General features: G+C 53.0%; 1 protein-coding gene and 1 long non-coding RNA gene across 4 annotated transcripts in view; one reads left to right on the top strand and one right to left on the bottom strand.

Moving 5' to 3' along the window:
- The window catches only part of LOC115865216 (uncharacterized), a 9,130-nt gene extending 3,831 nt beyond the window's left edge, over positions 1 to 5,299 (top strand). For both annotated transcript variants that reach the window (XR_009563551.1, XR_004044279.2), the window contains exon 3: positions 4,130 to 5,299. This is a non-coding gene — a long non-coding RNA (uncharacterized lncRNA). The remainder of the gene's footprint in view (positions 1 to 4,129) is intronic.
- KANK2 (KN motif and ankyrin repeat domains 2) lies at positions 3,017 to 27,625 on the bottom strand. Of its 2 annotated transcripts, none has more exons than XM_030879766.3 (13): positions 27,529 to 27,625; positions 25,847 to 26,066; positions 24,728 to 24,843; positions 23,058 to 24,269; positions 13,652 to 13,825; positions 13,454 to 13,556; positions 12,208 to 12,459; positions 11,490 to 11,577; positions 10,717 to 10,936; positions 9,733 to 9,875; positions 6,682 to 6,882; positions 6,513 to 6,602; positions 3,017 to 5,096 (listed from the first exon to the last, which is right to left on the bottom strand). In XM_030879766.3, exons 3-13 carry the CDS (start codon positions 24,762 to 24,764, stop codon positions 5,043 to 5,045), a joined length of 2,574 nt encoding a protein of 857 aa, XP_030735626.1. In that variant the 5' UTR covers positions 24,765 to 24,843; positions 25,847 to 26,066; positions 27,529 to 27,625; the 3' UTR covers positions 3,017 to 5,042. The 2 variants fall into 2 exon arrangements, with proteins under 2 accessions (XP_030735626.1, XP_030735628.1); XM_030879768.3 differs by having other exon boundaries at positions 12,208 to 12,447.

Below are 27,625 nucleotides of genomic sequence, written 5' to 3'. Positions count from 1 at the left end.
TTGCCACAAAAATAGACATATATTTTTTTCAGACATATATTTTTTTCATGCACAATTTCTATTCTTTTTCTGTAATGTCTTTTTTAAAAATTTTTATTTATTTAATTTTGGCTGTGTTTGGTCTTCGTTGCTGTGTTCGGACTTTCTCTAGTTGTGGCGAGCGGGGGCTACTCTTCGTTGTGGTACGCGGGCTTCTCATTGTGGTGGCTTCTTTTGTTGTGGAGCACGGGCTCTAGGCGTGAGGGCTTCAGTAGTTGTGGCTCGCGGGCTTAGTAGTTGTGGCTCACGGGCTCTAGAGCACAGGCTCAGTAGTTGTGGTGCATGGGCTTAGTTGCTCCGTGGCATGTGGGATCTTCCCGGACCAGGGCTCGAACCCGTGTCCCCTGCATTGGCAGGCGGATTCTTAACCACCGTGCCACCAGGGAAGTCCCTGTAATATCTTTATTGAAGTATAATTACTTTACAATTTTGTATTAGTTTCTACAACAAAGTGAATCAGCTATATGTATACATATATCCCCATATCCCCTCCCTCTTGAGCCTCCCTCCCACCCTCCCTATCCCACCCCTCTAGGTGGACACAAAGCACTGAGCTGATCTCCCTGTGCTATGCAGCTGCTTCCCACTAGCCATCCATTTTACATTTGGTAGTGTATATATGTCAATGCTACTCTCTCACTTCATCCCAGCTTCCCCTTCCCCCACTGTGTCCTCAAGTCCGTTCCCTATGTCGGCATCTTTATTCCTCCCCTGCCACTAGGTTCATCAGTACCAGTTTTTTAGATTCCATATATGTGTGTTAGCATATGGTATTTGTTTTCCTCTTTCTCTCTTACTTCGCTCTGTATGACGGACTCTAGGTCCATCCACCTCATCACAAATAACTCAATTTCATTCCTTTTTGTAGACATATATTTTTAAAAAGCAAAGCAAGACACTGGGTTTGGAGGGTGGGGAATGGGGTCTTAAGCATGAGCTGAACAAGGTAACAAAGACGATGAAATAAATGGTCCTGGGTGATTGCTTGTGAGAAACAATTTTTTTTAAATTTAATTTAATTTATTTATATTTTGGCCACGCCATGTGGCTTGTGGGATCTTAGTTCCCTGAACAGGGATGGAACCCGGGCCATGGCAGTGAAAGCACCACGTCCTAACCACTGGACCACCAGGGAGCGTCCGAACAATTTTTTTCTTTTTAATTTCCGAAAGGCCCCTTCTTGGCTCACAGACCCTTCTGGAAAACTGACAAGATCAGTGGACCTTCCACTTAGAAATATACAACTTTGAGTAAAATTTCTGGGACTTCCTATAACCTCTGAAAACCACCCGTTATCTCCTGGTTGAACAGTCCAGAGGAAAAACAGAGGAAGTGAGAATCAGGAGAGCAATCATCCATCATCAGTCATCCTTGGGGGAGAGAGAGGAGTGGCCTAGGGCGTTGCTGAGGATGCTCCGCTTCCTTTCGTGGAGCTGGTGACTCATAGATGTTCACTTTTCAAAAAGCCATGGAGCTGTACACTTTTGTACACGACTTGTACGCAAATGGTATACGCCACCTCAATAAAAAATAAAACAGCAAAACAAAGTATTTTAATATCCAACCTATAAGAAAAAGGTTTGGGCTTCCCTGGTGGCACAGTGGTTGAGAGTCTGCCTGCCAATGCAGGGGACATGGGTTCGAGCCCTGGTCTGGGAAGATCCCACATGCCGCGGAGCATCTGGGCCCGTGAGCCACAATTACTGAGCCTGCGCGTCTGGAGCCTGTGCTCCACAACAAGAGAGGCCGTGATAGTGAGAGGCCTGCGTACCGCGATGAAGAGTGGCCCCCGCTTGCCACAACTGAAGAAAGACCTCGCACAGAAACGAAGACCCAACACAGCCATAAATAAATAAATAAATAAAGCAAACTGTCAACAAGTAAAAATAAATAAACACTAAAAAAAAAAAGAAAAGAAAAAGGTTTGACAGGAGATTCTCCAAAGTATTGACAATGGCATGCATTGCTACCAAGTAGGACCATGGCACCCTCCACTATGCCAAATGGTTTTGTATTGCTTAAACTTTGTGTTTTACAATCACTATAAATTCTTTTGTCATGAGGAAAAAACAATTAGTAAACATTTTTTTCTGCCCACAGTGGGTTTTTAAAAAATAAATTTATTTATTTTTGGCTGCTTTGGGTCTTGCACGCGGGCTTTCTCTAGTTGCAGTGAGCTGGGGCTACTCTTCATTGAGGTGCGCGGGCTTCTCATTGCGGTGGCTTCTCTTGTTGCGGAGCACGGGCTCTAGGTGCACGGGTTTCAGTAGTTGAGGCTCACGGGCTCTAGAGCGCAGGCTCAGTAGTTGTGCCGCACGGGCTTAGTAGCTCTGTGGCATGTGGGCTCTTCCCGGACAAGGGCTCGAACCCATGTGCCCTGCATTGGCAGGCGGATTCTTAACCACTGCACCACCAGGGGAGTCCCACCCACAATGGGTTTGATTAGAACTTTCTGCCACAGTGGCAGTGTTCTGTATCTCTGCAGCCCAATAGGGTAGCCACCAACCACATGCAGCTACTGACCATGAATTAATTACAGTTGATTTCCATCTAAATGGAGATTGCCACAGGTGGCTAGTGGCTATAGTATTGGATGGTGCCAGCGTAGGGCAGAGCATAAGGGCATTTATTGTAATATTCTTGTCACCTTTCTGTAGCTTGGAACATTGTTCAAATAAGTCCATTTTAAAAAAAGAGATCTATTTTAGGGCTTCCCTGGTGGCGCAGTGGCTGAGAGTCCGCCTGCCTATGCAGGCGACACGGGTTCGTGCCCCGGTCCGGGAAGATCCCACATGCCGCGGAGCGGCTGGGCCCGTGAGCCATGGCCGCTGAGCCTGCGCGTACGGAACCTGTGCTCCGCAACGGGAGAGGCCACCACAGTGAGAGGCCCGCGTACCGCAAAAAAAAATAAAAAAGAGATCTATTTTAAAACTTCAAGAGTAGTACAGTAACAAAGACCAGACACAGATGCTTTGGCATAATCATAAGGTAGCTTTATTAAATTCCTTTACTTTCTAAAAAACGATTACTAAAAGGAATACTTCATTTAAGTGTAATACTGTCTTTATGGACGTACCGTGGTTGGAAAGTGAAGTTAAAGGTCATGAATACACGTGAGAAGAGAGTGGGATCAGAGGCAGGACCCCCTGTAGCCTACCATGCCAAGTCCAGTGGGTAAGCTGGGGAGAAGGGAACACAGGGATAACTATGGACTTATAGGGGGTGTCAATGAACTGCTTCTAAAAGCTTAAAAGAAACACACCCACCGGCTCCAGGGCCAGACACACAGGCACACAACGCTTGTACCGCTTCTCAAAGCTGCCCAAAGCTGTGGCCTTCTGTCAGTGGTCATCCCCAGTCAGCTTGGGTTTCCTTTCCTCGCCATTTACACACACACGCACGCACGCACGCGCGCGCACACACACACACTGGGGTGTCTCTCTCCTTTGACCATTTAAGCTCTCTTGACTTGGGTACCATCCCTTCCATCAAAATCAAAGCAAGCCAGACTCCATCAAGCCAGGAAACCTACTTTTCTAGGAGAGAAGCCAGCACTTGGCTGTATTGAATGAACGTGTAAGTGCCGAGGGCTTGCTCTGTCCTGCTGGGGTTTTGGCTTCCACCCCAGCGGCTAGGCTGAGAACTGGACAAGAGAGGGCAGGACACCTAAGAACTAGGGATCTTACTCCCTGGTCACAAGGCACTTTTCGACGCTCGGAACCTGTCCCCCTTCCCCCCTCCCCTTTTTTTTTTTTTTTTTTTTGGTCACAAAAGGAAGGAACAGGAAAGAAAACTTTGTTGAGATTCTAGGGACAAAATAGGCCATGCAGGTAACTACGTGTGTCGGGAGAGCCCCGTTTCCAGCAGGCTCCGTTCCAGGCAGCTCTGGAAAGCCTGTACGTTGTTAAAAAAAAAAAAAAAAAAAAACAACCCAGCTGGCCCTTGTTTGGTTTTCGGCAAAGCCCTGTCTCTTTAAGTTTGCACTGGGAGCCCTTGGGGGCAGCCAACTTTTAATCGAGCACACATGGAGTTTTTGGAACTGGTCCTATGCTTTGCCAACAATCTCATGCCCTGTTTTCTTTCCTTTGAGGAGAGAAATTCTGGAGTCTGGGGAGAAAAAGGATGGCCCTGCTACTGGCGTTCTAAGCCTAGGGATGCAAGGACCACTCTGGGGACCGGATTCATTTCCTGCACCTCCACATCTAAAGGATTTTCTAGGAAAATGAGTATTTGCCAGGCCCCCCATGTGGGGAGGGGACGGATTTCTGGGTAATCTCTCGATATGAACTACTTGCACGCCTTGGCTGCTGGGTCCTGAGCCCCCCACCTGAATGAGCGCGTGGGAGACGCTGGCAGTGGCCACGTGAAGGCAGAAGAAACGACTAAACTTCCTGCCCCGGGTGACAAAGACAGGGTCTGCTTTGTGAAGAGACCAGAAGAAAATTCCACCAAGAAAGCCGTCTGGGGAGGGGGACGTGGACAAAATGCTATTATATACCGAACAATTAAATGTAGGGGAGCGAGCGGGGGGCGCATAAGGCCACTCCAGACGTGATCCGTGCGTAATCACATTGAGGATTAAAATGAAAATATGCGATTCCAGTGACTTTCACATTTCCCCCCCCTTCCCCGAACATGATTCCGAAATACAATATTTTTCCCTCTCACCCTCCTCCATCCTTAATTGCCAGTTGATTGTTCTCAGCGTTCTTCGCAAACCCACGCCCCAGCATCAGCCACTGGCGCCAATTTATATAAGAATTTAGCTTCGGTCTGCGCTGCGGCTGCTTTGAACCGGGGTGCTGGGAAAAAACCTGCTTTCGGCTGAAGTCTCAGGGCTGTTGGGGGCTCCCTGGGGAAGCAGAAGAAAACCCCACTTGCATTTGAGACTTGGGCCTTGGTGGGTAGAGTGGGGGCCGGCCAGGGAGGGGATGAGGGACCAGGGATGGTTCGCTCTGGGGCTGCCTGGCCCCCGGGAGAAGCGCCTCGGGCCCCTCTGACGGCTACTCTTCTGCGGAGGACGACGCAGGACTCTCCTCATCCGACATCGGGGCAAACTGAAACGAGAGGCAGAATTCCTTTTGTTTGGCATCCTTTCCTGTGCTATGAGGCGCCGACTTTGTTGGCTGGCCCCGCGCCTGCCGTGAGTGAACAAGAGGCCTTGGTTCCTTGGCCTCGAGGAGGTGACGTTGGGGAGATGCTTCGGAGCAGCTCACAGATGAATGCAGTGGAGGGTTTTTCCTGAGGGATAGGGGGTGGAAGGCAGTGAAAGTGGAGAGTGGGCGGTTGGGGAGGGTGACGTCTGAGCTGAAGGATGTTAGGGGTCCAGCCAAGGGGCAGGGCGTTCCAGGCAGCGGAAACAGCAAGTGCAAAAGCCCTGAGGCAGGAGCGGCGATCGGGCCAGTGTGGCTGGAGCAGGGTGAGCGAGGGGGAGAGGAAAGAGAGTGGGGGGAGGTGAGGGGCGTTGAGCAGGGCTTGGTGTGCTCTGGAGGTGACTTCTGCTTTTTTCTCTAAGTGGGGTGGGAGCCACAGAGGGCTGTGAGCAGAGGAGGGATGTACCCCGACTCAGGTGCTCACAGTGGCCTCTGGCCGCTGTGGGGAGAACAGAGTGGAGGGGACAGTGAGGGTGGGAGCCAGGGAAGCAGAGCGGAGGCAGTGGCAATGGTCCAGGGGGACAGTGATGGAGGAGTGGGATTCATCCCTCAGGAGCCCTGGGAAGCAGGACCACAGATCAGACAGCAGGACGCCACCCAGCCCCATCACCCCCCATTTTCCAGCTGAGGACATGAAGGCCCACAGCTGATCCCAAGGGGATCCCCTAAGCACCACAACGGAGGCTCAGGTGTCCTAACACCCTACGCAGTGAAGACGGAAAGACTCGGGGCCTCAGGAAGAAGCTGGAGGCCAGTCAGGACCCAAATGGCTTTGGTCTCAGCAACCTTTTCTCTCCTAGACCATTTGGGGAATTGCTGTGGTTGACGCCCACCACGCCACCCTTGAACCTGGCCCCAGACGTGCCTGGGGAGGCCGGGGCAGGTACAAGGTGGGGGTGAAGAGGAGGGGGCAGAGGGCTCCTGCCCATGGTCTGGATTCAGACCCCGAGGTCTCTCCGCCCCTTCCTGTCTGTGAGACTTTGGGCCAGGAATGTAACCATTCAAAGCGTCAGCTTCCCCGCCTGAGAAATGGTAATAGTAACAGTACTTTATGCAACTGAATTGGGTTATTGTGGAAGGTTCCAGAAGTCATGCTTGGGAGGCACGCCCAAGTCCTCTGTGTGGTAATTAAGAGCATGATTTGGAACTAGACAGATCCGGGTTCGAATACCGTGCAGTCTCAGCTCTCATGCCTTACTTCCTCGTGAGGGCACCATGAAGGTTCAACAAGCAGCTGACCATGCAGCCCTCGGGATGGTCCCCATACACCATCCCTTCCCAGAGCCCCGCACCCGCTGCCCTGCCCGGGCCGAGACTCACCGAGCACTTGATGTTCATGCGAGAGTACAGCATGGATGCAATTTCACTGTGTCCTGCATCCAAGGCCACCATCAACGCCGTGCTCCCGTCCTGCAAAGCATCAGTTGCTATGCTGACACCCTGCACCATGTTCCCGCCCTCCCCGGAGTGCGCCTGGGTGGGGACTCACGCGGTCGGTGATAGAGATGTCGCAGCTGGGCACAGCCAGCAGCAGCGCCGTGATCTCCCTGTGGCCGTGCTCGCAGGCACACATGAGGGCCGTGGAGCCGTCATCATCTTGGACGTTGACGTCCGCCTCGCAGGCAAGCAGGGCTTTGACCACGTCCACCCGCCCGTGGCTGACCGCCAGCATCAGTGCTGTCTGCCCCGCCTGGGTAGGGCAAGGAACAACTTATGGATCACGCAGCCTCCAGAGCGTGACACCCCTGCTCCGGAACCATCCATGGTTCCTGGGTACTCTGACGCTAACAGCACCTCCACTCACGGGCCTCCTTCTGTATCTCAAATAATCCTTCCTACCACTGGGCCTTTGCACTTGCTGATCCGTCTTCCTCCTGCTGGCTCCTCCCTCAGGTCTCAGCTTAAATGTCTCCTCCTCGGGGAGAAGTTCTGTGCCTCCCCACCGCTATGCCCACTTAAATCAGATTCTTAACTCACAGGTGCAAACGTAAGTAAAATGTGTTGAGCTAAGAGTTGTACGCTTTTCTGTCTGCCAGTTAAACTTCACTGTAAAAAAAAAAAAATCAACATCCATCAGTGGATGGATGGATAAAGAAATTTATATATCCATACTACAGAACATTATTCATCCTTAAAGAGAAATGAAGGCCTGAAGCATACCGCAACATGGATGAACCTTGAAAATATTATGCTCCGTGCTAGGAGCCAGACACGAAAGGACACAGTACTACGTGATTCCATTTATATGAAATACCCGGAACAGGCAAATCCATAGAGACAGAGAGCAGACTGGAGGGGGCCAGGGGCTGGGGAAGTGAGGATGGGAGTGACAGCTGTGGGTGCCGGGTCTCCTATCAGGGTGTAAAGATGTTCTGGAAGTAGACAGAGATGGGGCTGGCACAGCATCATGGATCGATTTGTTCACTTTAAAAGGGTTAATCTTATGTGCACTTCACCTCAATTTTTAAAAAAGCAAACCACCTGGGCATACATCTGGAAGGACAAAAACTCGAATTCAAAAAGATACATGCACCCCAATGCTCATAGCAGCACTTTTACAACAGGCAAGACTTGGAAGCAACCTAAGTGTCCATCGACAGATGAATGGATGAAGATGTGGTACATATATACACAATGGAGTATTACTCAGCCATAAAGAAGAATGAAGTAATGCCATTTGCAGTAACATGGGTGGACCTAGAGATTACCATACTAAGCGAAGTAAGTCAGAGAAAGACAAATATTATCATATGATACCACTTACATGTGGAATCTAAAAAAATGATACAAATGAACTTATTTACAAAACAGAAACAGACTCACAGGCATAGAAAACAAATTTATGGTTACCAAAGGGGAAAGGTGGCGGGGGGGATAAATTAGGAGCTTGGGATTAACAGATACAAACTACTATATGTAAAACAGATAAACAACAAGGTCCTACTGTATAGCACAGGAAACTATATTCAATAGCTGGCAATAACCTATAATGGAAAAGAATCTGAAAAAGAACATATATGTAAAACTGAATCACTTTGCTGTACACCAGAAACTAACACAACGCTGTAAATCAGCTATACTTCAATTAAAAAAAAAGTAAACCACCCAGAAAAAAATTTTAATTAAAAAAAAATCAGGGGCTTCCCTGGTGGCGCAGTGGTTGGGAGTCCGCCTGCCGACGCAGGGGACGCGGGTTCGTGCCCCGGTCCAGGAAGATCCCACATGCCGCGGAGCGGCTGGGCCCGTAAGCCATGGCCGCTGAGCCTGCTCGTCCGGAGCCTGTGCTCCGCAACGGGAGAGGCCACAACAGTGAGAGGCCCGCATACCGCAAAAAAAAAAAAAAAAAAATCAGTAAAAAAGCAAGGAGGGTCTGCCTGTTATGCACCACGGCAGCACCTCCCCCTTTTCCTTTGCTGCGGTAAGGCTGCTGCTAATCTCTCCCCTCCTTGCTGTTCCCACAGGGTCCTGGGTGCCCTGCTCTTCTGCCCAGACACCCATCCATGCGCCAGTCACCTCCACAGTCTCCCAGCTTCTGCTCCCCAACATATAGCCGAAGGGAGATTCCAAACCAGAAAGCAGCCCTCGCCCCTGCCCTGGTGGCTTCCCACAGCCCTGGGTCCAAACCCCTGCTAAGCCTCCAATGCTTGGGCTCCTGGAGCTCCTGGCTGGCTAGTGAGCTTTGGGAGGGTGGGGACTGTGCCTGCTTGTCAAACATTTAAGTCCCCAGCGTCCAGTTGCTGGTCAATGAATTACCAAGCAGGATGTGGGATGGCGTCGGCTTAAGGAAAGCTGAGGACTTCCATGTCTTCCCACACCCCCATTTCCACCATGAGGTTCTGTATCAGAGGCACCCTGGCAGGCAGGTCATTAAGAATGGGGCTCTCGGGGGCTTCCCTGGTGGCGCAGTGGTTGAGAATCCTCCTGCCAATGCAGGGGACACGGGTTCGATCCCTGGTCCGGGAGGACCCGCGTGCCGCGGAGCAACTAAGCCCATGCACCACAATTACTGAGCCTGTGCTCTGAAGCCAGTGAGCCACAACTACTGAGCCAGTGAGCCACAACTACTGAGCCCACATGACACAACTACTGAAGCCCACATGCCTAGAGCCCGTGCTCTGCAACAAGAGAAGCCACAATGAGAAACCCACTCACCGCAACGAAGACCCAATGCAGCCAAAAATAAATAAAGAAAAGAAAAGAAAAAAGAAGAAAAAAAGAATGGGGCTCTCTGGACTTCCCTGGAGGTCCAGTGGTTAAGACTCCGTGCTTCCACTGCAGGGGGCGCAGGTTAGATCCCTGGTTGGGGAACTAAGATCCCACATGCCATGTGACACGGCCAAAAAAAAAAAAAAAAAGGATGGGGAGCTAGACCCCCAGGTTCAAGTCCCCCCTCCTCTAGTTTGACCTTGAGGAAATGAATACGTCCCTGAGCCTTGGTTTCTTTGCCTGTGGAGTGGGGATTCTCCCGTTGGGCTTGGATATGGTCAGGAGTTAATAAATGGGAAGAGTTATCCCGGTCTGCAGCGCCGAGGGCCCGTACCTGGCTGGCTCTGGCATTGACATCGCCGAGCCGGAAGAGCTGCAGGACAGTCTCGAGGTCGTGCTGGGTCTTCAGGGTGGCCAGGGCGGTGAGCATGATGGGGCTGTAGCCGGCGCGGTTCTGCTTGTCTACCTGGCAGACACCTGAGGGGAGGGGACCGGGAGGACGACAGGCCTCAGACACCCCTGATGCTGGCCAGGTCTGCCTTAAGGCTGGGGGGCTGGTCCCCGAGGACCAGGTCATGTCTCTGCCATCAGACTGGAAGCCTTGTTCACGACCACAGTGAGCACCGGGAATCATGCCTCCTCCAGCAGTCTAGGCCTGGCCTAATTACTCCTTTTTCTTGGACTGAGAACCCCATTCTGGCCTAGGGTCCCCATCTCTATTACGGGAGGGGCTCCTAAAGGTATAGGCTGTGCCTCCTCCATCAGACTGGGGCCCCCGGATACTGGCGCCCACATTCAGGGCTGAAAGGAGCAGCTGTGTCTCCCCCATTGATCTGGAAAAGTCCCTAGTCAGTTTCCTCCACGAGACTGTGGGCTCTGCCTCCTTCATCAGACTGACTAGGGGGCTATGTCGTCCCCGTTACACTAGGGGAAAGCAAATTTCTTCATGTCGAATTGAGGACCACATCTTCTCTCCAAGCCCCAGGCCAGAGGCCGCATCCATGTCTTTCCCTCAGACTAGGGTTCCAGAGGTGTCACTTTCATTATACAGGGGTCATTCGTTGCGGGGGGAGGGAAGGGCCACATATTTTCCATAAGACCATGTCTGCCTTTTCCAGTACACCGGGGCCACAGGTGGGGCCTGTATCCCCCTCACCTCAGACTGGGAGAGCAGCGTCTCCCCCATCATCAGACGGGGAGGGCGGCGTCTCCCCCATCAGACGGGGAGGGCAGCATTTCCTCCATCAAACTATGAGGGTGGCCTCCCCCACAGACCAGGAGGGCAGTGGCTCCACTGTCCCCGCCTCGCCTGGCTCACCGCTGTCGAGCAGCTGCCGCACCACGGGGAAGTTGGCGTGGGACACGGAGTAGTGCAGCGCAGTGTTGCCGTTGCTGTCGGCGATGTTGACCACATAGTCCAGCAGCCGCGCCGACATGGCCCGGAAGGTGACCAGGTGGCGCCGCACAAGCTCTGGGTGGGCATCGCTGCGGCAGGCCAGGCGCAGCCACTCCTGCAGCACCGTGGTGTAGGCCACTTTCTGGTTGCAGATTGGGAAGGAAAGGGGTGTGAGGGCCACGGAAGCCCACCCCATCCCAGACGAAGCCCCCCAAGGGGAGTGCAGACACCCCACCCTGAACCCGAGCCTTGAGGGGAAGCATGGGTGCCCCACTCCAGTGAGCCCCCCTGGAGGAAGATGCAGTGTCCCCTGCCCTGTACAAGGACCCTAAAGGGAAGTGTAGACACTGCAGTACCAGGTACGCCCCCAGAAGAAGGTGTGAGCATCTCCACCCTGGATGTGACCTTCAAAGGCCTGTGTAGACACCCATCAAGGGAAATATGGCAGCCCCTTCCCTCCAGCCCCCGAAGGAACAGGAACCAAGGCTGGGTTTGCCGGCGGGCAATCGTCCTTGGCCCCTCCCTGCCTCCCTGGAGCCTCTCCAAAGACCAAGACTCAAGCCTCGGAGCCCCCCACAAGCTCCCAGCTAGGATCCTGGGGTCCCCGTGATCCAAAGCACAAGGAGAAGCCAGGGTGAGGGTGGAAGGGACAAAGCCCTCCCTGCCCCGCTTTCAGGCCCAGGGCCCCACCATACCAGCTCCCGCTCGGTGAGGGCATTGGGGTTCTCCAGGTACTTCTCCAGGGCCAGGCAGGCTGAGATGAGGTCGGGGCTGAGCTCCATCCTGCCGGTGGCAGACAAACGGGGAGTTGATCTTGGAAGCACCCACCTCAGCCTCCTGGGTGCCCCCTACTCCCCACATCCAGCTGGGGTGCTCGGAGACGCCCTCAACACTCTCCACCAAGGCACTCACCCAGTCCTGCCAGGGCTCACCCGAGTGGTAGAATCTCAGACCCCCTTCCCTGGGGACATAATTTTACACAGCACCCCAAGGGGCAGACATGGGGAGCACACAGACCCCAAGAGAAAGTGGACACGTGGGCCAACATTTATTCCAAGTGGCCAGTGGCAGATGGAAAATCTTTCTCTGAGGACAGATTTTTTTTTTATCAGGGGGAAAAAAAAAGAGACATACACAGGATGGACAGGTGTGGCAAATGTCCCAAAGAAGGTGGATGGCTTAAGGACAAACTTGGTCTGCCCCTTAAACCCAAACCTGAACAGCCCAAATTGCCCCCATCAGGCCCTTTATCAAAGCCTCCGGACCTTCAGATGCCCAGAAGGAGAAAGTGCTTGTTCACTAATTCAGACTAAGGTGGGCATGACTGATGGGAGGTTCCCTCAGAGGGTTTGAATGGTGGGATCTGAGGTCACCCCAGGCCCTGCCTAAATCCCTCCCACACAGAAAACTGACCGGATCTCCTCTTCCGCACTGGATCCCGACGCCCCCTCAGCTGTGGGCGCCTGCTGAGACTCTCGGGACAGCTGGCACTCCTCCCGGCTGATCTTGGCCTTTGCCGTCTCCTTGGGCCTGAGCTGGGGGGCTTCAACCACACTCGGAACCCTCTCCTCCGGCTCTGGGGCCTCGTTCTCTGTACTGTCATTGTCCGAGAAGTTCTCTGCTGTGCTGGAATCCTCGGATGAGGACTCATACCTGGGGGAGACGCTGCAGGTGGTGGGGAGGGTCATTTGACCTCTCTGGGCCTCAGTTTCCCCATCTGTTAAATGGGGGTAATGGCAGTATCTAGCTCACAGGGCTCCAGGGATGCAGCTTATAGCACCTGGCACACAGTAAGTGATCAACAAACACTGGCCGTGATTGTGATCATGCTTGGGGGGGCCAGGGAGGGACATTGCTTTTCCCTTCCACCCTTTGCTCCTTACACAGGTGTTATACTGATTCAGACCCTTGTCCCACTGCAAATAGGACCCTCATGCTTCTTGCTACCTCCAAACACATCTAAACTTCTGGGCCTGGCATTCAAGGCCCCCAACTGGCCCGGTTCCCCAGGCCTCCCCCTTTTTTTTTTTTTTTTTGCGGTACGCAGGCCTCTCACTGTTGTGGCCTCTCCCGTCGTGGAGCACAGGCTCCGGACGCTCAGGCTCAGCGGCCATGGATCACGGGCCCAGCCCCTCCGCGGCATGTGGGATCTTCCCGGACCGGGGCACGAACCCGTGTCGCCTGCATTGGCAGGCGGACTCTCAACCACTGAGCCACCAGGGAAGCCCCAGGCCTCCCATTTTTCACGTCACTGCTTCCTCCCACCGCTGAGCCTTTATCCAGGCTGTGTCCTCCATCAGGAGACCCCACCCCTCCCACTCTGCACCTCGGAAGCTTCTGCTTGTCCTGCAGCACATGTGCTCCCCTCCGTCAGTTATTTCCTTGGTCCCCCCACTGCCTGAGCATCCCCCATCATTGCTCCAGTCATGTTGTGTTGGGATCGCCTATTAGGGCCCAAGATCGCAGTGGACCAGGAGCTCCATCAGGGCAGGGAGCCGAGTCCGGCACCTCCCAAGGGGTAGTGTGGTACAGTGGTTGCAGCACAGGCTCTGGAGCCAGCCCACGGGGCCTCGTTGTGCCTCTGTTTCCTCGTCTGTCTACTGTGCTTTGGTTAAATGAATGAACCATAAAGTGAGGGGCTCAGACCAGGTTCTCTCACCTGCCGTTGACCCCCACGAACTGGAGGCTCCTCCGGCGGGTCTCGGGGTCTGCGGGCTCCTCTTTCCGCTTCATGATGGATGGCACACCTGCCGGGGGCCCTCCTGGTGGGGGAGCGTGCTGTCGTGAGGGTCTCCCGAAGCCAGACCCCGTGCCGGGCCTCTGGCACCTGACCCTCTCGGTGGCCACCCCCATTTACCTGCACCCCCGGCCTCCTCTGACTCCAACTCCTGTGGGGCTGCTTGCCTGGTAGGCTCCCTGTTGGTGGCATCGTGGGCAGGCACCAGGCCTGTGTTCTTCTCTGGCTGCGCGAGGGAGTCCCCCTCAGACTCCGGGGGTGACAAGGATGACTCTGCAGGAGCCTGTGGGAGACCTGAAGGGGCAGGAAAAGAGGTGCTTACCGTGGGTAACAATAGCAAAACAAGAACAGTAACAACGGCTACCTCCTGGCGGGGGGGCCGGGTCACATACCCCAGGCCAGGTGCTCCAAGGGCTAATTCTTGCATTAGTTCATCAAATCTTCCCAGCCCATACAGAAGTTGGATTATTTACCGATGAGGAAATTGAGGCACACAGATTGCCTGAGGTCACCCAGCAAACAAGTAGCAGAATCCATTCCAACCCTGGTTTGTTGCCTGCCTCGCAGCGGGTCAGGGTCAGGGAAGACTACGAGACCCCATAATCCTGGCTTGTGACCCCCTCTGACTTCATACTAAGTAGTGTCTGGAAACTATAGCCAAGCATAGTAGTCATGGTCGGGACTCATATCTCTGACAAAAGAGCTGTGTGACCTCAGGCAAGTCACTTAACCTCTCTGTGCCTTGGACAAACACCATTTCCTACATCATGGCATTGTGCAGACTAAAGACAGTAATGTGAGGGAGAGAGCTTAGAACAACACCTGCACATCAAGAGCACTTGAAGAGCATTTGTTAATTCAAGAGAATTGTAAACTATATTTTGATAAGATTTAATATTATACTTTTTTTTTTAACAGAAGTAGGGTTGTGCTGTAGATAACATTTTGTATTTCACTTCCTTCTTCTTTACTTAACATAAAGCAGGGGATTTCCCCAGTGGCGCAGTGGTTAAGAATCCATCTGCCAATGCAGGGGACACGGGTTCGAGCCCTGGTCCGGGAAGATCCCACATGCCACGGAGCAACTAAGCCCGTGTGCCACAACTACTGAGCCTGTGCTCTAGAGCCCACGAGCCACAACTACTGAGCGCACACGCCTAGAGCCCATGCTCCACAAGAGAAGCCACCGCAATAAGAAGCCCGCGCACCGCAACGAAGACCCAACGTAACCAAAAAATAAATAAGTAAATAAATTAAAAAAAAGAAATTAAGCAGGTGTTCCTTTCAATAATCATGAAAAAGAAACAATAAGGGCTATTAGAAACTGAAAACTAAAACCCCACCCAGGTGGTTTCAGTTTGGGCCAATGAAAAAGTTCTGGGAATGGAGGGTGGGGACAGTTGCACAACAATGTGAGCTGGACACTCAAACATGGCAAAAATGATACCTTTTATGTTATGTATATTTTATCATCATTAGAAAAAACCCCGCCCAGTTTGGCCTGAGAACAAAGGTGACATTACAGGACCTGGGCCCCAAGGGTGCCCACTGCACAAACGGGAGTGGGCTTGGCAGACAGCTCCAGCCCCGGATCACCAGCCTGGAGCTAGAAACAAAAGTCCAGTTGCCACTTGGAGTGGCTGCCCGGGTCTCAGAACCCACTCAGGTTTCCCCCCCAAGCCCCGCCCCGGCCAGGCCACGTGTGGCTTCTGTGTCACCACTTCTCCAGGATGTCCCCTTCCTGCCAACTGGCCAGGGGCTCTGCAGACCAATTCATTTTAATTCCCTTTAACGGTTAACTTTTTTTGACATCCACAGTAACTACTTCCTCAAGTCCATGGGCAACACTCAACTTGAGCTAAGAACGGGGAGTAAACACTCAGCAGAAGTAAAGCACATAGAACGGATAAGACATTGGCCATGAATGCTTCCGACAGCGCCCCAGCCCAGTCGGGCCAGGCGGATTCCTGAGCGGGGAGCTCCAACTCCCATGGGGAACCAAGAGCAAACACCGGGTTTTTACATGAATCTCCAGATTGTTTTTTAAACCGTGTCAATAAATTCACATCAAACAAACAAACAAAAGCACTATGTGAGTGGAATTTATCAGGAGGCAGATGGGCCACTTCACGGTCTCACGGTTGCCCGAACTCAGGCCTCCTGATGTAAACACCTGGGATGTTTGTTACTCAGCAAATCAGACTATGCTCAGTGAAAGAAGCCAGTCACAGAAGGACAAATACTGCATGAATCCACTTATATGAGGTTCCTAGAGGAGTTAAATCCATAGAGACAGAAACTAGGATGGTGAGTGCCAGGGGCTGGGGAGTGAGTGTGTGATGGGGCAGAGATTCAATTTGGGAAGATGGAAAAGTTCTGGACAAAGATGGTGGGGATGGTTGGACAGCAGTGTGAATGTGCTTATTGCCACTGAACTGGACACTTTAAAATGGTTAAGAGAGTAAGTTTTATGTTATATGTATTTTACCGCAATTTTTTAAAATGTGAAAAAAAAAAAAAAAGGTGAAGTGGTGCAGCTGTATGGCCCGTTCTGCCCGGAGGGAAAAGCATGGCTCCTTCCAGCTTGAGAAGTTCAAGGTCAGACACTGCAACACTAAAATAACAATAACAAAACTGATAACAGTTATTATTGTTATTCTACTGGGAGATGGAGCAAACTGTTACCAAAATTTATAAGGAAGAACAAAAGTCCATGGCCAGCTAATTTTACAAAAATGGGCAGGGATGGGGAAGCTGGCTTAGGAGACAGTAACACATATTCCCAAAGTCACAATAATTAAATCAGCAGGGCATGGCTGCAAGAAGAAATGGGCCAAAGGAAAGGAGTTCCAGCACAGACCCTGTCTGAAAGAACTTGGGGTAAAGCAGAGGGCTTTCCACAAATCAGTGGTCAAGGGTGAGCTCTGTGGGGTGGTGTAGGGAAAGCAGCTTACTCTGCCCAAGGAAAATCAGGCTGTATCCCTACCTCACACCTTATGCAAAAAATAAACTCTGAAGGACTAATATGAAGGCACAATGACAAAGCTACAGGAAGAAAATATGGCAGAATATCAGTGGCCTCAAGAAGGGGAAAGATCTCTTTACAAAGCCCTCTGAGCACTAACCATATATGAAAAGTATGAGGTGATCTCACTTAAATGTGGAATAAAAAAAACAAAAACAAAACAGAAAAACCTCAGAGATACAGAGAACAGATTGATGGCTGCCAGAAGCAGGGGATGGGTGGGATGGGTAAAGGTGGTCCAGAGGTACAAACCTCCAGGTATAAGATACAGGCATACCTTCTTTTAGTGGGCTTCACTTTATTGTGCTTCGAAGATACTGCATTTTTTTTACAAATTGAAGGTTTGTGGCAACCCTGCATCGAGCAAGCCTATTGGCACAATTTTTCCAACAGCATTTGCTCCCTTTGTATCTTTGTGTCACATTTTGTTAATTCTCACAATATGTCAAGCTTTTTCATCATTATTATATTTGTTATGGTGACCTGTGATCAGTGATCTTTGATGTGACTATTGCAAAAATGTTATGACTCGCTGAAGGCTCAGATGATGGTTAGTGTTTTTTAGCAATGAAGTATTTTTTAATTAAGGTATGTACATTATTTTTTAGACATAATTCTACCACACACTTAATAGACTACACTACAGTGTAAACATAACTTTCATATGCACTCGGAAACCAAAAAATTGTGTGACTTGCTTTACTGCAGGGGGTCTAGAACCGAACCCGCAATATCTCTGATGTATATTTGAAAGTTGCTAAGAGAGATCTTAAAACTTCTCATCACAAGGAAAAAAACCTGTAACTCTGTGAGGTGATGGATGTTAATTAAACCTATTGTGGTAATCATTTTGCAGTATGTACATATATCCAATCATTAATTTGTATACTTTAAACTGATATAATGTTATATGTCAATTATATCTCAATAAAGCAGAAAATATCAAAAATTTAAAAAAGAAAAATACGATGGGTTTAACTACATCAACATGAAGATTTCTATTTGGTTAAAAAAAAAACAAACTCTTAGACAAAGTTAATCTACAGAAGAATACAGGCTGTGGGAAGATAGTCATAATGCCAAAAACAGGCAAGGGATTACTTTCTAGAATAGGAGTCAACAAGATTTTTCTGTAAAGGGCCAGATAGTAAATATGTTGGGCTGTGCGGGCCATAAGGTCTGCTGCAAATAGTACAAAAGCAGCCCTAAACAGTACATAAATGAGTGGGCGTGTCTGTATTCTAATAAGTTAGAATTTCATATAATTTTGCTCATATCACACAATGTTATTCTTCTTTTCACATTGTTCAACCATTTAAAAACATAAAAACCATTCTTAGCTCATGGGCTATATAAAAACAGGCAGTGGGCTGGATTTGGCCCTGCAGGCTGTAGTTTGCCAACCTCTATTCTGAAATATGCCAGGAACATCTCAAACTTGCCCAAAGAGAAATGGACAAAGGCTAAAACTAAGCAGCTCACCAAGGAGTCTTGTTAAACTTATATGGTGATGCTCAACCTCACCAGAAATCAAAGGAATGCAAATTAAAACAAGGAGATATGAAACGAACACATCATCGTAAAACAACTATACCCCAATTAAAAAAAAAAATACAAAAACGAAAAAAAACAAGCAGATACCACCTTGCACCGGTGTCAAATGGGCAAAAAATTAGAAAGACAGGTAAAACTGTACGTTAGTGCAGATGTAGGGAAGTGGGCACTTCAGGCCCGAGCATGGCCGCTGGGAACGTGGACAGGGAGACCTTTTCCGAAGAGGATAAGACGAAATCTGGAGTGAAGTTGTACATTCCCTGTGACCCAGCAGGCCCACCAGAGGGGACATGTGAGGATGGCGCCATACTGTTCAAAGCGGCCAGGAGCTGGAAGTAACCCAGGGGGCCCACCAAGGGGGGGGGGGCGGGATCAGATAAGAAAGTGTAGCACATACCTAGGGCAGAAATCTACACAGTCATTAAAAGTGACAAACCAGATTTATAAACATCAGGGTGGAGAGTTCCAAAATAGTGTGTAGAGAGGAAAAAATAAGAAACAGAATGAGATTTTTTTTTCCCTAAAGCGCAATACCATTTTAGGAAATTAAACAAGTATAGGGCATAGTTTTCAAGAACACTCAAATATCTAAATAAGCTTCTGGAAGATGGGTGGCAAGGAAGGATATTACAGTGGGGGTGGAGGTGTATGACTGAGCAGCGGTTGCTGAATCACGGCCCACGGACACGGTTTTTACATTTTTAAATGGTTGGGAAAAACATCAAAAGAAGGATTCTCTCTGGGACACGTGAAAATTATAGGAAATTGAAATTTCAGTGTCCACACGTTAAGTTTTATTGGTACACAGCCATGCTCTTTCATTTATGCATTGGCTAAACCTGCTTAAGTGCTACAAAGGCAGAACTGAGAAGCCAAACTCATCAAAATGTATACATTAAAAATGTGGGGCTTCCCTGGTGGCGCAGTGGTTGAGAGTCCGCCTATCGATGCAGGGGACACGGGTTCGTGCCCTGGTTTGGGAGGATCCCACATGCCGCGGAGCGGCTGGGCCCGTGAGCCATGGCCACTGAACCTACGTGTCTGGAGCCTGTGCTCCGCAACGGGAGAGGCCACAACAGTGAGAGGCCTGTGTACCGCAAAAAAAAAAAAAAAAAAAATTAAATCACTTGGCCAACCTGTACACGGAGTGTGTGTGTGTGTGTGTGTGTGTGTGTGTGTGTGTGTGTGTGTGTGTGTGTGTGTGTGTGTGTGTGTGTGTGTGTGTGTGTGTGTGTGTGTGTGTGTGTGTAAAGCAATTTGGTAACACACATCACGGTCCTTAAAAATGCCCTTCCAAGGACTTCCGCAGTCCAGAGGGCCCAAGTTCGATCCCTGGTCCAGGAACTCAGATCCCTGGAAGCCACTTGGCGAGTCCAAAAAAAAAGGGGGTGGGGGATCAAGGGTTCCCATAGAAGGACATTTGCATAGCATCTTTGACAGTAAAGAGTCACCCGGCTGTTAAAAAATAAATAGCATGTCCCAAGAATTTTTTTTTGGCCGCGCCTTGCAGCTTTCGGGATCTTAGTTCTCTGATCAGGGATTGAACCCACACCCTTGGCAGTGAAAGCATAGAGTCCTAACCACTGGACCGCCAGGGAATTCCCCCAAGAATTTTTAACAATGTGATGAAATGGCCCTGGGATAATGTTAAATTAAAGAAATCAGAGAGTTTAAATCCTGGCTTTGAAAACTGTGGGCAAATTCCTTTACCTCCCAGTGCCTCAGTTTTCTCATCTGTAAAATGGAGATAAAAACACTACCCACCTCATAGCGCTGCTGGGGGTGTAAATGAATTAAAATATAAAAAGGGCATCAAATAATGCCCTGGCCCATTGTAAGGGCTACCTAAATGCTTTTAAATATAAAATAAAGCAACACAACAAATTCCATCAGCTATATGTTGCCAGACTTGAAAAATACATATTATTTTCTGCATTAAAAAAAATCAGAAGGGGGCTTCCCTGGTGGCGCAGTTGTTGAGAATCTGCCTGCCAATGCGGGGGACACGGGTTCGAGCCCTGGTCTGGGAAGATCCCACATGCCGCGGAGCAACTAGGCCCGTGAGCCACAACTACTGAGCCTGCGCGTCTGGAGCCTGTGCTCCACAACAAGAGAGGCCGCGACAGCGAGAGGCCCGTGCGCCGCGATGAAGAGTGGCCTCCGCTCGCAGCAACTAGAGAAAGCCCACACACAGAAACGAAGACCCAACACAGCCAAAAATAAATAAATAAATAAAAATCAGAAGGAAAGAAGCAAAAGTGTTGACAGCAGCTGTGTCTGGGTGGTGGTGGGTTTATGGGGCTTATATTTTGTGTTCCAGATTCGTCTGTACTTTCCAAACCTTCCACAAACAATATGAATTGCTTTCATAGGACTATGTTTCAAACAAGAGCACAGGAAATTTCAAAGCCTTGGAGAGATCTCACGGATGCACCTGCCTGGCTACCCCTTCTCCCACTAATCTCTCTGTGGTGCCTTTGAAAGGTGAGGGGTGAATGAGACTTTATGGGGTCTCCAGGCCTCTGCCTGCCCCACCCACCTTTGCCAGCCTGAGGGGGAGGCTGCCTCTCACCTTCCCTGCCCTTGGCTGCAGCAAGCAAATTCTAGATGTCAGAGAGGCTGGGCTCCTTCCTGCCTCCTCCTCCAGGGAGTCCTCCCTGACCTACCCATTGAGCTGACCGACCTAAAAGAACACATGGTCCGAACACTCATCAAGGACTTCCCTGGCGGTCCAGTGGTTAAGACGCCATGCTTCCACTGCAGGGGGCGTGAGTTTGATACCTGCTTGGGGAACTAAGATCCCCGCATGCCTTGTGGTGTGGCCAAAAAATAGAAAAACAAATACACAAACAGAAACCACTTGTCAAGCAGCCACCCGGCTGCTTCTTTCCTTTCACATCTTGGTTCAAAGAGCAACCTACCAGCGCCTGGTACCATACTGAACACTCACACCAACTGATGCACTTAAGATCACACTGATCTGGTGACATCAGGTTGTGAGGACCCCCAATTTGCAAATTTGGCACAGAGAGGTTAAACAGCTTGCTCAAGGGCACAAAGCTAGGGAGCAAGGAAACCGGAATTTGAACACAGGCCGCCACCCCATCCAACCACCACCCACCCCGTGCCCATTTTATTTGCTCCAAACGTGTTCTCTGAAATTATTTTTCTTCACGTGTTTTTGGTGGTCTCTTATTTGTTTAACGCAGGGGCTTTTGTCTGTCTTGTTCACTGCTGTGTCCCCAGTGCCTGGAAGAGTCTGGCACATAGCAGGCACTCAATAAATGTCTGCCGGATGAGAAGGTATCGAAATGAATTAGCACACACCAGTTCCACCCAAGCAAGGCAGAGATTAGGGCTGGCTGCAGCAAGAAGGAGTTAAGTGAGACACAAAGAAGAACTTTCTCAGGGGCGGTAGCTTGCACAGGGTGGGGACATTGCTAGGTCTGTGTGTTCTGCAGGCAGAAGGCCCCATGGCTGCCCTGAGAGGCATGTCTGGAATGGAGGTTGCCTCTCAAGAGATCTCGAGGCTGGGCAGGGCGGGGCCTCTGGCTGGGGGCCAGGGTCGCAGGGCTGGGTGTTTGGGATAGACAGAGCAGAAGGGTGGAGTCCAGAGCTGTCCAGGAACAACATGGGGAAGTAAGAAAACACAGCTGGGTCCCTGACTCCCAGCTGGTGCCCTCTGGTCCCTCCATGGGCTCTGGCCACCTGACATTCAAGGCTGGGATGGGGATCTGGGCCCCACCTTTGAGCTCTGCTATAGGTTCAGAATGGCCTGGGCTTAGATCCTGGCTGTGTGACACAGGGCAAGTGAAGCTTCTCCCCAGGCCTCAGTTTCCCCAGCTATGACAAAAATTGACCTGAGAATCATTAGTAGATGGAGTAACAAGCACTGGCTAAGCACTTACTGTATGCACTAATTCACAAGAGTCTTAGAGGTGGGGGGTTATTATTATGCCCCTTCACAGATAAGGAAGCTGAGGCCCAGGGAGGTGGAGCTTCTCATTCAGGGTCACACAGTAAGAAGTGAAATTTGAACCCAGGTTGCCTGGCTGCACTGCCCACCGTCTTAACCTCCTCTGTAGGTGAAACACTTATCAGAGCCCTCAGCACCAAACTGGTATTCGATAAAGAACAGCTGTTATTATTATGAATCATTCTGGCAGCTCCTCCCAGGGGCCTCAGGACGGGCGGTGGTGGGACAGCTGCCATTCTGCACATCCCACATCCCCTTTCCTGGAATGAGGACTCAGCAGTTCCTCCAGCGAGCAGCCCCTTCCTCCCTCAGGACTTGGGTGGGGCTCCTCTACCCCCAGGATCTGGGCCTGGGCAGTGAGATACACAGTGATTAGCTCAGTGATGGGCATATGACCCAAGCCAGCCAAGGAGAGCCACCCGTGGGATTTTTCTTGGTGCTATCTGGATTGAGGGGCTCCCTTTCCACTGAGCTGCAAGGACAGATGCCCGGAGTGGTGGAGCCACCTTTGTCTGCCTGAGAGAGAAGGCTCCACGATTCACAGAGGAAGAGAAAGAGGGAGTTAGAGATTCCTGAGGATATCTGAGTACCTGGATCCAGCTACGCCTGAAGCCGTCCGTCACTAAGTTACACGGACAACACATTTCCTTTTCATAGTCTGAGATTGGTTTCTGCCAATCAGGGACGATTTTTTGCCCAGCAACCAACAGCCTTGGGGACCCTCCCCTAAATACCTCCTGTTTTCCAGACATTTACAATGTGCTAGACATGAGCACACACGCTTAACAGACACCCAATTTCTTTTCATGGTACCTAGAGGTACTGAGTCAGCAGCATAAGTGTCCCCTTTTCACAGATGAAGAGACCGAGGCTCTGAGAGCTGGTAGGAGGACAGGGCTGGGGCTGGACCCCAGCATTCAGAGGAAGAAGGAGGGACCCTCCACCATCTGCCCCCGCCCACTAAGGCTCACCTGCTGCCCCATCGCAGCTGCGCTCTGTGATGCTGATCTTCTTTACCAGGTGGACATTGCTGGTGGATGCAGGGGGTGTTGGGAACACTGTCTCTACCACCTCCTGGCTGCGGAACACAGGGGGGCTCTCGGCCCCGCCGGATGTCGCCAGGGCCCGCAGCCCTGCCCCGTAGGGCTCCAGACTCTGGGCCCGCTGTGCAGGGGCCCCCGCAGCTGTGCTGGCCGCCACCTCTACCTCCCTCGGCCCCTCCACCACCCGGACAGTGTCCACACGGACTGGGCTGTCTGGTGGCGGCCAGGTCTGGGGCTGGAGGTCGGCCTGCCGGGCCTGAGCTGCCTGCAGCTCCTGGAGCGCTTTCTTGAGCTGGGTCTCCAGCACGGCGACCTTAGCGGCAAGGGCTGCCTCCCCGTCGGGCATGCCTAAGTCCTGCTCTCGGACCCAGGTGCCCACGCTCCGGGTCTCGAGCACCGCCGGGTCCTCGGGGGGCTCAGGGAGGTCCAGGCAGAGCTCGCTGCGCCCCCGGGCTCCCGCCGGGTGGCCTAGGAATTTCTGGCTCTTGAGCTGCACTGTGAGCTGCCGCTTCTCCTCCTGCAGCACCGACAGCTTCACCTGGAGCACGGGAATCAGTTTCACCTGCTCCTCCAGCTGCCGCAGCTTCCGCAGGGCCCCCGCCATCTGCTCCCGCACGTGGGCCAGGTGCCCAGCACTGGGCGGCACCGGCGTGGACAGTCCCGATCCCCGCGGCGTCGGGGGTGGCAGCCCCACGCCCACCAGTGAGCTTGTCGAGCCAGCCACGCTGGGGGTCAGGGAGCCCAGGCCGGTGGGGGCGGCCGCCTGGTCCTCGAGGCGGCGACGGGCGTCCAGCAGCGTGCGCTCCACGCGCGGGTTGAAGCCAGCGCGGGTCTCCAGGGCGCCGTACTGCGGGTAGAAGCCTCGGCCGCAGTAGGAGTAGGCCGAGTGCCGGCTGTCCCCACTGGCGTTGGAGCACAGAGACTCGGTGGACGTCCACCAGGAGCCAGGGCCGCGGGGCAGGGAGCCAAGGCGGGGCCGGCGCTGCACGGCCACCCGCCGCAGAGTGTGGCCCTTCTCGATGTCATCCACGTACTTGAGAAAGTCCAGGTCCAGGCGGTAGCCGTAGGGCGTCTCCACGGAGTAGGGCAGGTCGGGCTCCTTGGAGGGGAAGGTGGGCGGGGAGGCTGGGCCGGGGGTCCCTGGGGTGGGAGGAAAGGCCAGTGCCTCTGAACACTGCGGTCCCCTCCTCGAGGCAAACTGATTCCCCTGGGAAGGTCAAGGCTTATTTGCCCAAAGGATGGGAGGCCACCGGGTGCTCAACTGCTCAGCTGTGTCTGCGGTCTCCGAGCCTTCCCCGGCCAGGGCAAGGCCCTGTCACCCCCTCAGACCCTCCCAGGGCAGGGCTGTGCCTCCAACCTCCCAACCAAGACAGGACCCTGTCTCCCCACTCAGACCAACCTCCTTCCCTGGAAGACCCAGTCTCTCCCATCACACTCTCCAGGGGAGAATCAAGTTGTCCCTCTTCAGGCCCTCAGGGCAGGGCTGCGTCCTACCCTCAGCCTCCTCAAGTAGGGCCCTCTCCCCTCCCCGAGGCCGTGTCTCCCCTCCCCCACCTCCAACCCCAGGGCAGGGCCCTCTTCCCCGTGAGACCCCTGACCTGGGAAGGGGGCTGGCACGTGCAGGACTTGGGCCATCCTCCTGCCTGCAGACGCTCCTCAAGAGTCACTTGGGCGACTGTGAATCAGACCACCTGCAGCACGGGCTGAGGCTTACCTGGGGAGAGGGTGTGATGAAGCCCCCCCCAGTTGGGAATCTGCTGGGGGAGGGGAGGGGATGTGGCCACCTCTCCCCTCTGCCCCCTCCACCTCCCCGCAAGTTCCCCCTTCCCCTGGGCGTGGGACCCTCTCATAGGTGCACACCCAGCCTGGCTGTGGAAAAGGGTGGGGAGCCCCCAGAGCATGGAACAAAGAAACCAAAACTCACAGTCTGCCCGCACATCTGTCCGGCCCCTGGACAGGCTCCAGCTGTTCCCACAGCCCCGCCTCCACAAGGCTCCCGGGCCGAGGAGGAGCCCTAAGCCTGACAGGCCCCACCTTTCCTGAGCCCCCTCCCCTTAGCCCAGGCAAGAGCTGGCTGCTGGGACAGATGGGGGCTTAGGTGGACCGAGGGCTGGGGCACTCGTGGGGAGACAGCCTTCCTGCAAGGATCCGAGGAGACAAGAGACACAGGGCACAAAGAGGAATAGAGCTCAGGGTAGGGGACCCCAAAACAGAGCTGGGTCAGGCCAGGCGGTGCGGGTCGGGGGCGGTAGGGAAAGTTGGGGGGAGGCAGCGAGGAGCAAAGCCTTTTCCCTTTATGGAAACAATTTTCTCTAAAAATAAACAGTTTCGCTGCCGGGCTACACGAGAACTTCCTGCCCCCACCCCCCCACCACCCCGACCAAGGACGCGTCCGGCTCAGGGCTGGGGGGGGGCGCGGGGGGCAGCGCGGCGGGGATAGAAGGCCGGGTGGAGGCCCGAGAAGTCGTGGGGGTGGGGGGAGGAAGTAAGAGGGGGTGCCTGGAGGCTTCAAAGAGGAGGGACAAGGAGGGCCTCTCACTAACCTGCCCCCCCCAGCCCTGGAGGCTGGCCAGGGCACTTTTGTCCCCAACACTCCACCTGAGTTTGGCCAGTCCTTTCTGCTGTCTGACCCCTAGCCACCCTGCTGCAGAGGTCCCGGCCCATCCCACCACCAGAGAGGACCCTTTGCAAGCTGCAGGTGCTGGGGCAGTGGGTACCTGGGAGGATGGGCCAGGTGGGCCACCTGCTGGGCATGAAGGCGGGGCCGGGGCTCCAGGGGCAGCCAAGCTTCTGTCTCACACCCTCCTTGCTTAGCGTCTTGCTTCGTCTCTCCACGTCTCTCTGTGTCTCTCCAAGTCTCTGTCTCTCTGTGTCTCTCTTCACTTGTCTCTCCCTGTCTCTCCACGTCTCTGTCCTCACTTCTCTGTCTTTCAATGCCTGGAACACACAGTCACCCAATTGTAGGAAATTTGGTTTTCCAGCTGCCTGGAGGGCCATTCCATGCACAACAGGGAGGTGATCAAAAATATTTTCTGCAGGGACTTCCCTGGCAGTCCAGTGGCTAGGACTCTGCACTTCCAATGCAGGGAGCATGGGTTCGATCTCTGGGGAACTAAGATCCCGCATGATGCGTTGTACAGCTGATAAAATAAAAGTGAATTTAAAAAAAGTTTCTGGGGACCTGAGAGAGACTGGAGGCAGGGACCAGGAACGGTCCCCGGTGTGGAACCCTGGAGGTGGAGGGTGTGAGGCGAATAACAGTAATAACTATAATCATCATCCCGGCAACTCATCTGATCATCATGACAACCCTACCAGGTGGGTAGTTATCACCCTGTTTTACAGATGCGGTGTTTGGGGACACAGAAATACACAGTGACTTGCCCAGGGTCACTGAAGGGGGAATTAGCTGGGTCTGGATTTGAATCCTAAGGCTGGTAGATTCCCCCACTGCCAGCCAAGCCACCCTTAAGCCCCTTGCCACATTCCTCTGCCCATTTCCCAGGCAGAGACTGAGGTCTGAGGGTCTCCAGCCACCTGACCGTCTTCCACGTGGGCCGGTGACTGACTCCAGGTGGAGAAAGCAGATGGTGGGGGAAAGTGTAATGGTGGTGGGTGTCTGTGGCTGAGGCTCCTCTCCCTCTATAGGACCCCTGGAGAAAGCGGAGGACACGGGATAGGACAGAGAGACATGGAGAGAAAGGGACAGGACACTCCAAGAGGGGACAGGTGGGAGGCTCAGGGAAGGGGCGGGGGGTCCCGGGCAGGTCTGAATGTCCGGCGGGGTCTCCCTAAAGCCCCCCTCCCAGACCAGCCTGGACGTCTCTGGGGTCTTCCCGCTCCTCTCCCCGCCTCAAAGACGGGGGCGAGGAGGACCCCGCCCCGTACAGGGTAGGGGCGGGGCCTGCGGGGTCCCCAGCTAATGGCAAACAGCTGCTGCTCCCCACGCCGGCCCAGCCGCCAGGCCGAGGCCCAGCCCGGCCGGACGCCCGGCCGCCTTCCCGCCGCCTGGGCCTGGCTCCGGCCCGGCCGCGGAGGAGGGCGAAGGAGGACCGAGTGGGGGAGTGGGGAGGCGGGACAGAGGTAGAAAGGAGGATGGAGACGTGGGAGAGGGGCAGAGGGGAGGCAGTGATGGGGCAAAGGGGTAGGGAGGAACGGACGGAGGATGGGGTTGGAGGAGAGAAGCAGGGACAGGGTCAAAGATGAGGACGGGGCAGAGGCGCGGGACCAAGACACTCAAAGTCCGGAAAGTTTGGGCATAGATGATGGAGTTGGAGGCAGCAGCTGGTAGAGACCGGCGAGATCGCGCCCCGGGGTTAGGCGTGGGGTGGGTGGGGTGGGGACCACGCTCGAACCCCGAACCAGACTCGAACCCCGACCCAGCCCGGGTCCTACTCGCCTCGCGCGCTCCGGCCGCCGCTGTCCCAGCGTCCCGCCGCCCGTGCGTCCTCAGCGCGCCGCCGCCCGAGCGCCCGGCCTTCGGCGGTAGCTCCGCC

This window comes from Globicephala melas, chromosome 3 (genome assembly GCF_963455315.2).
Source record: "Globicephala melas chromosome 3, mGloMel1.2, whole genome shotgun sequence".
Lineage (NCBI taxonomy): Eukaryota > Metazoa > Chordata > Mammalia > Artiodactyla > Delphinidae > Globicephala > Globicephala melas.
This window is presented reverse-complemented; position numbering and strand designations above follow the sequence as displayed.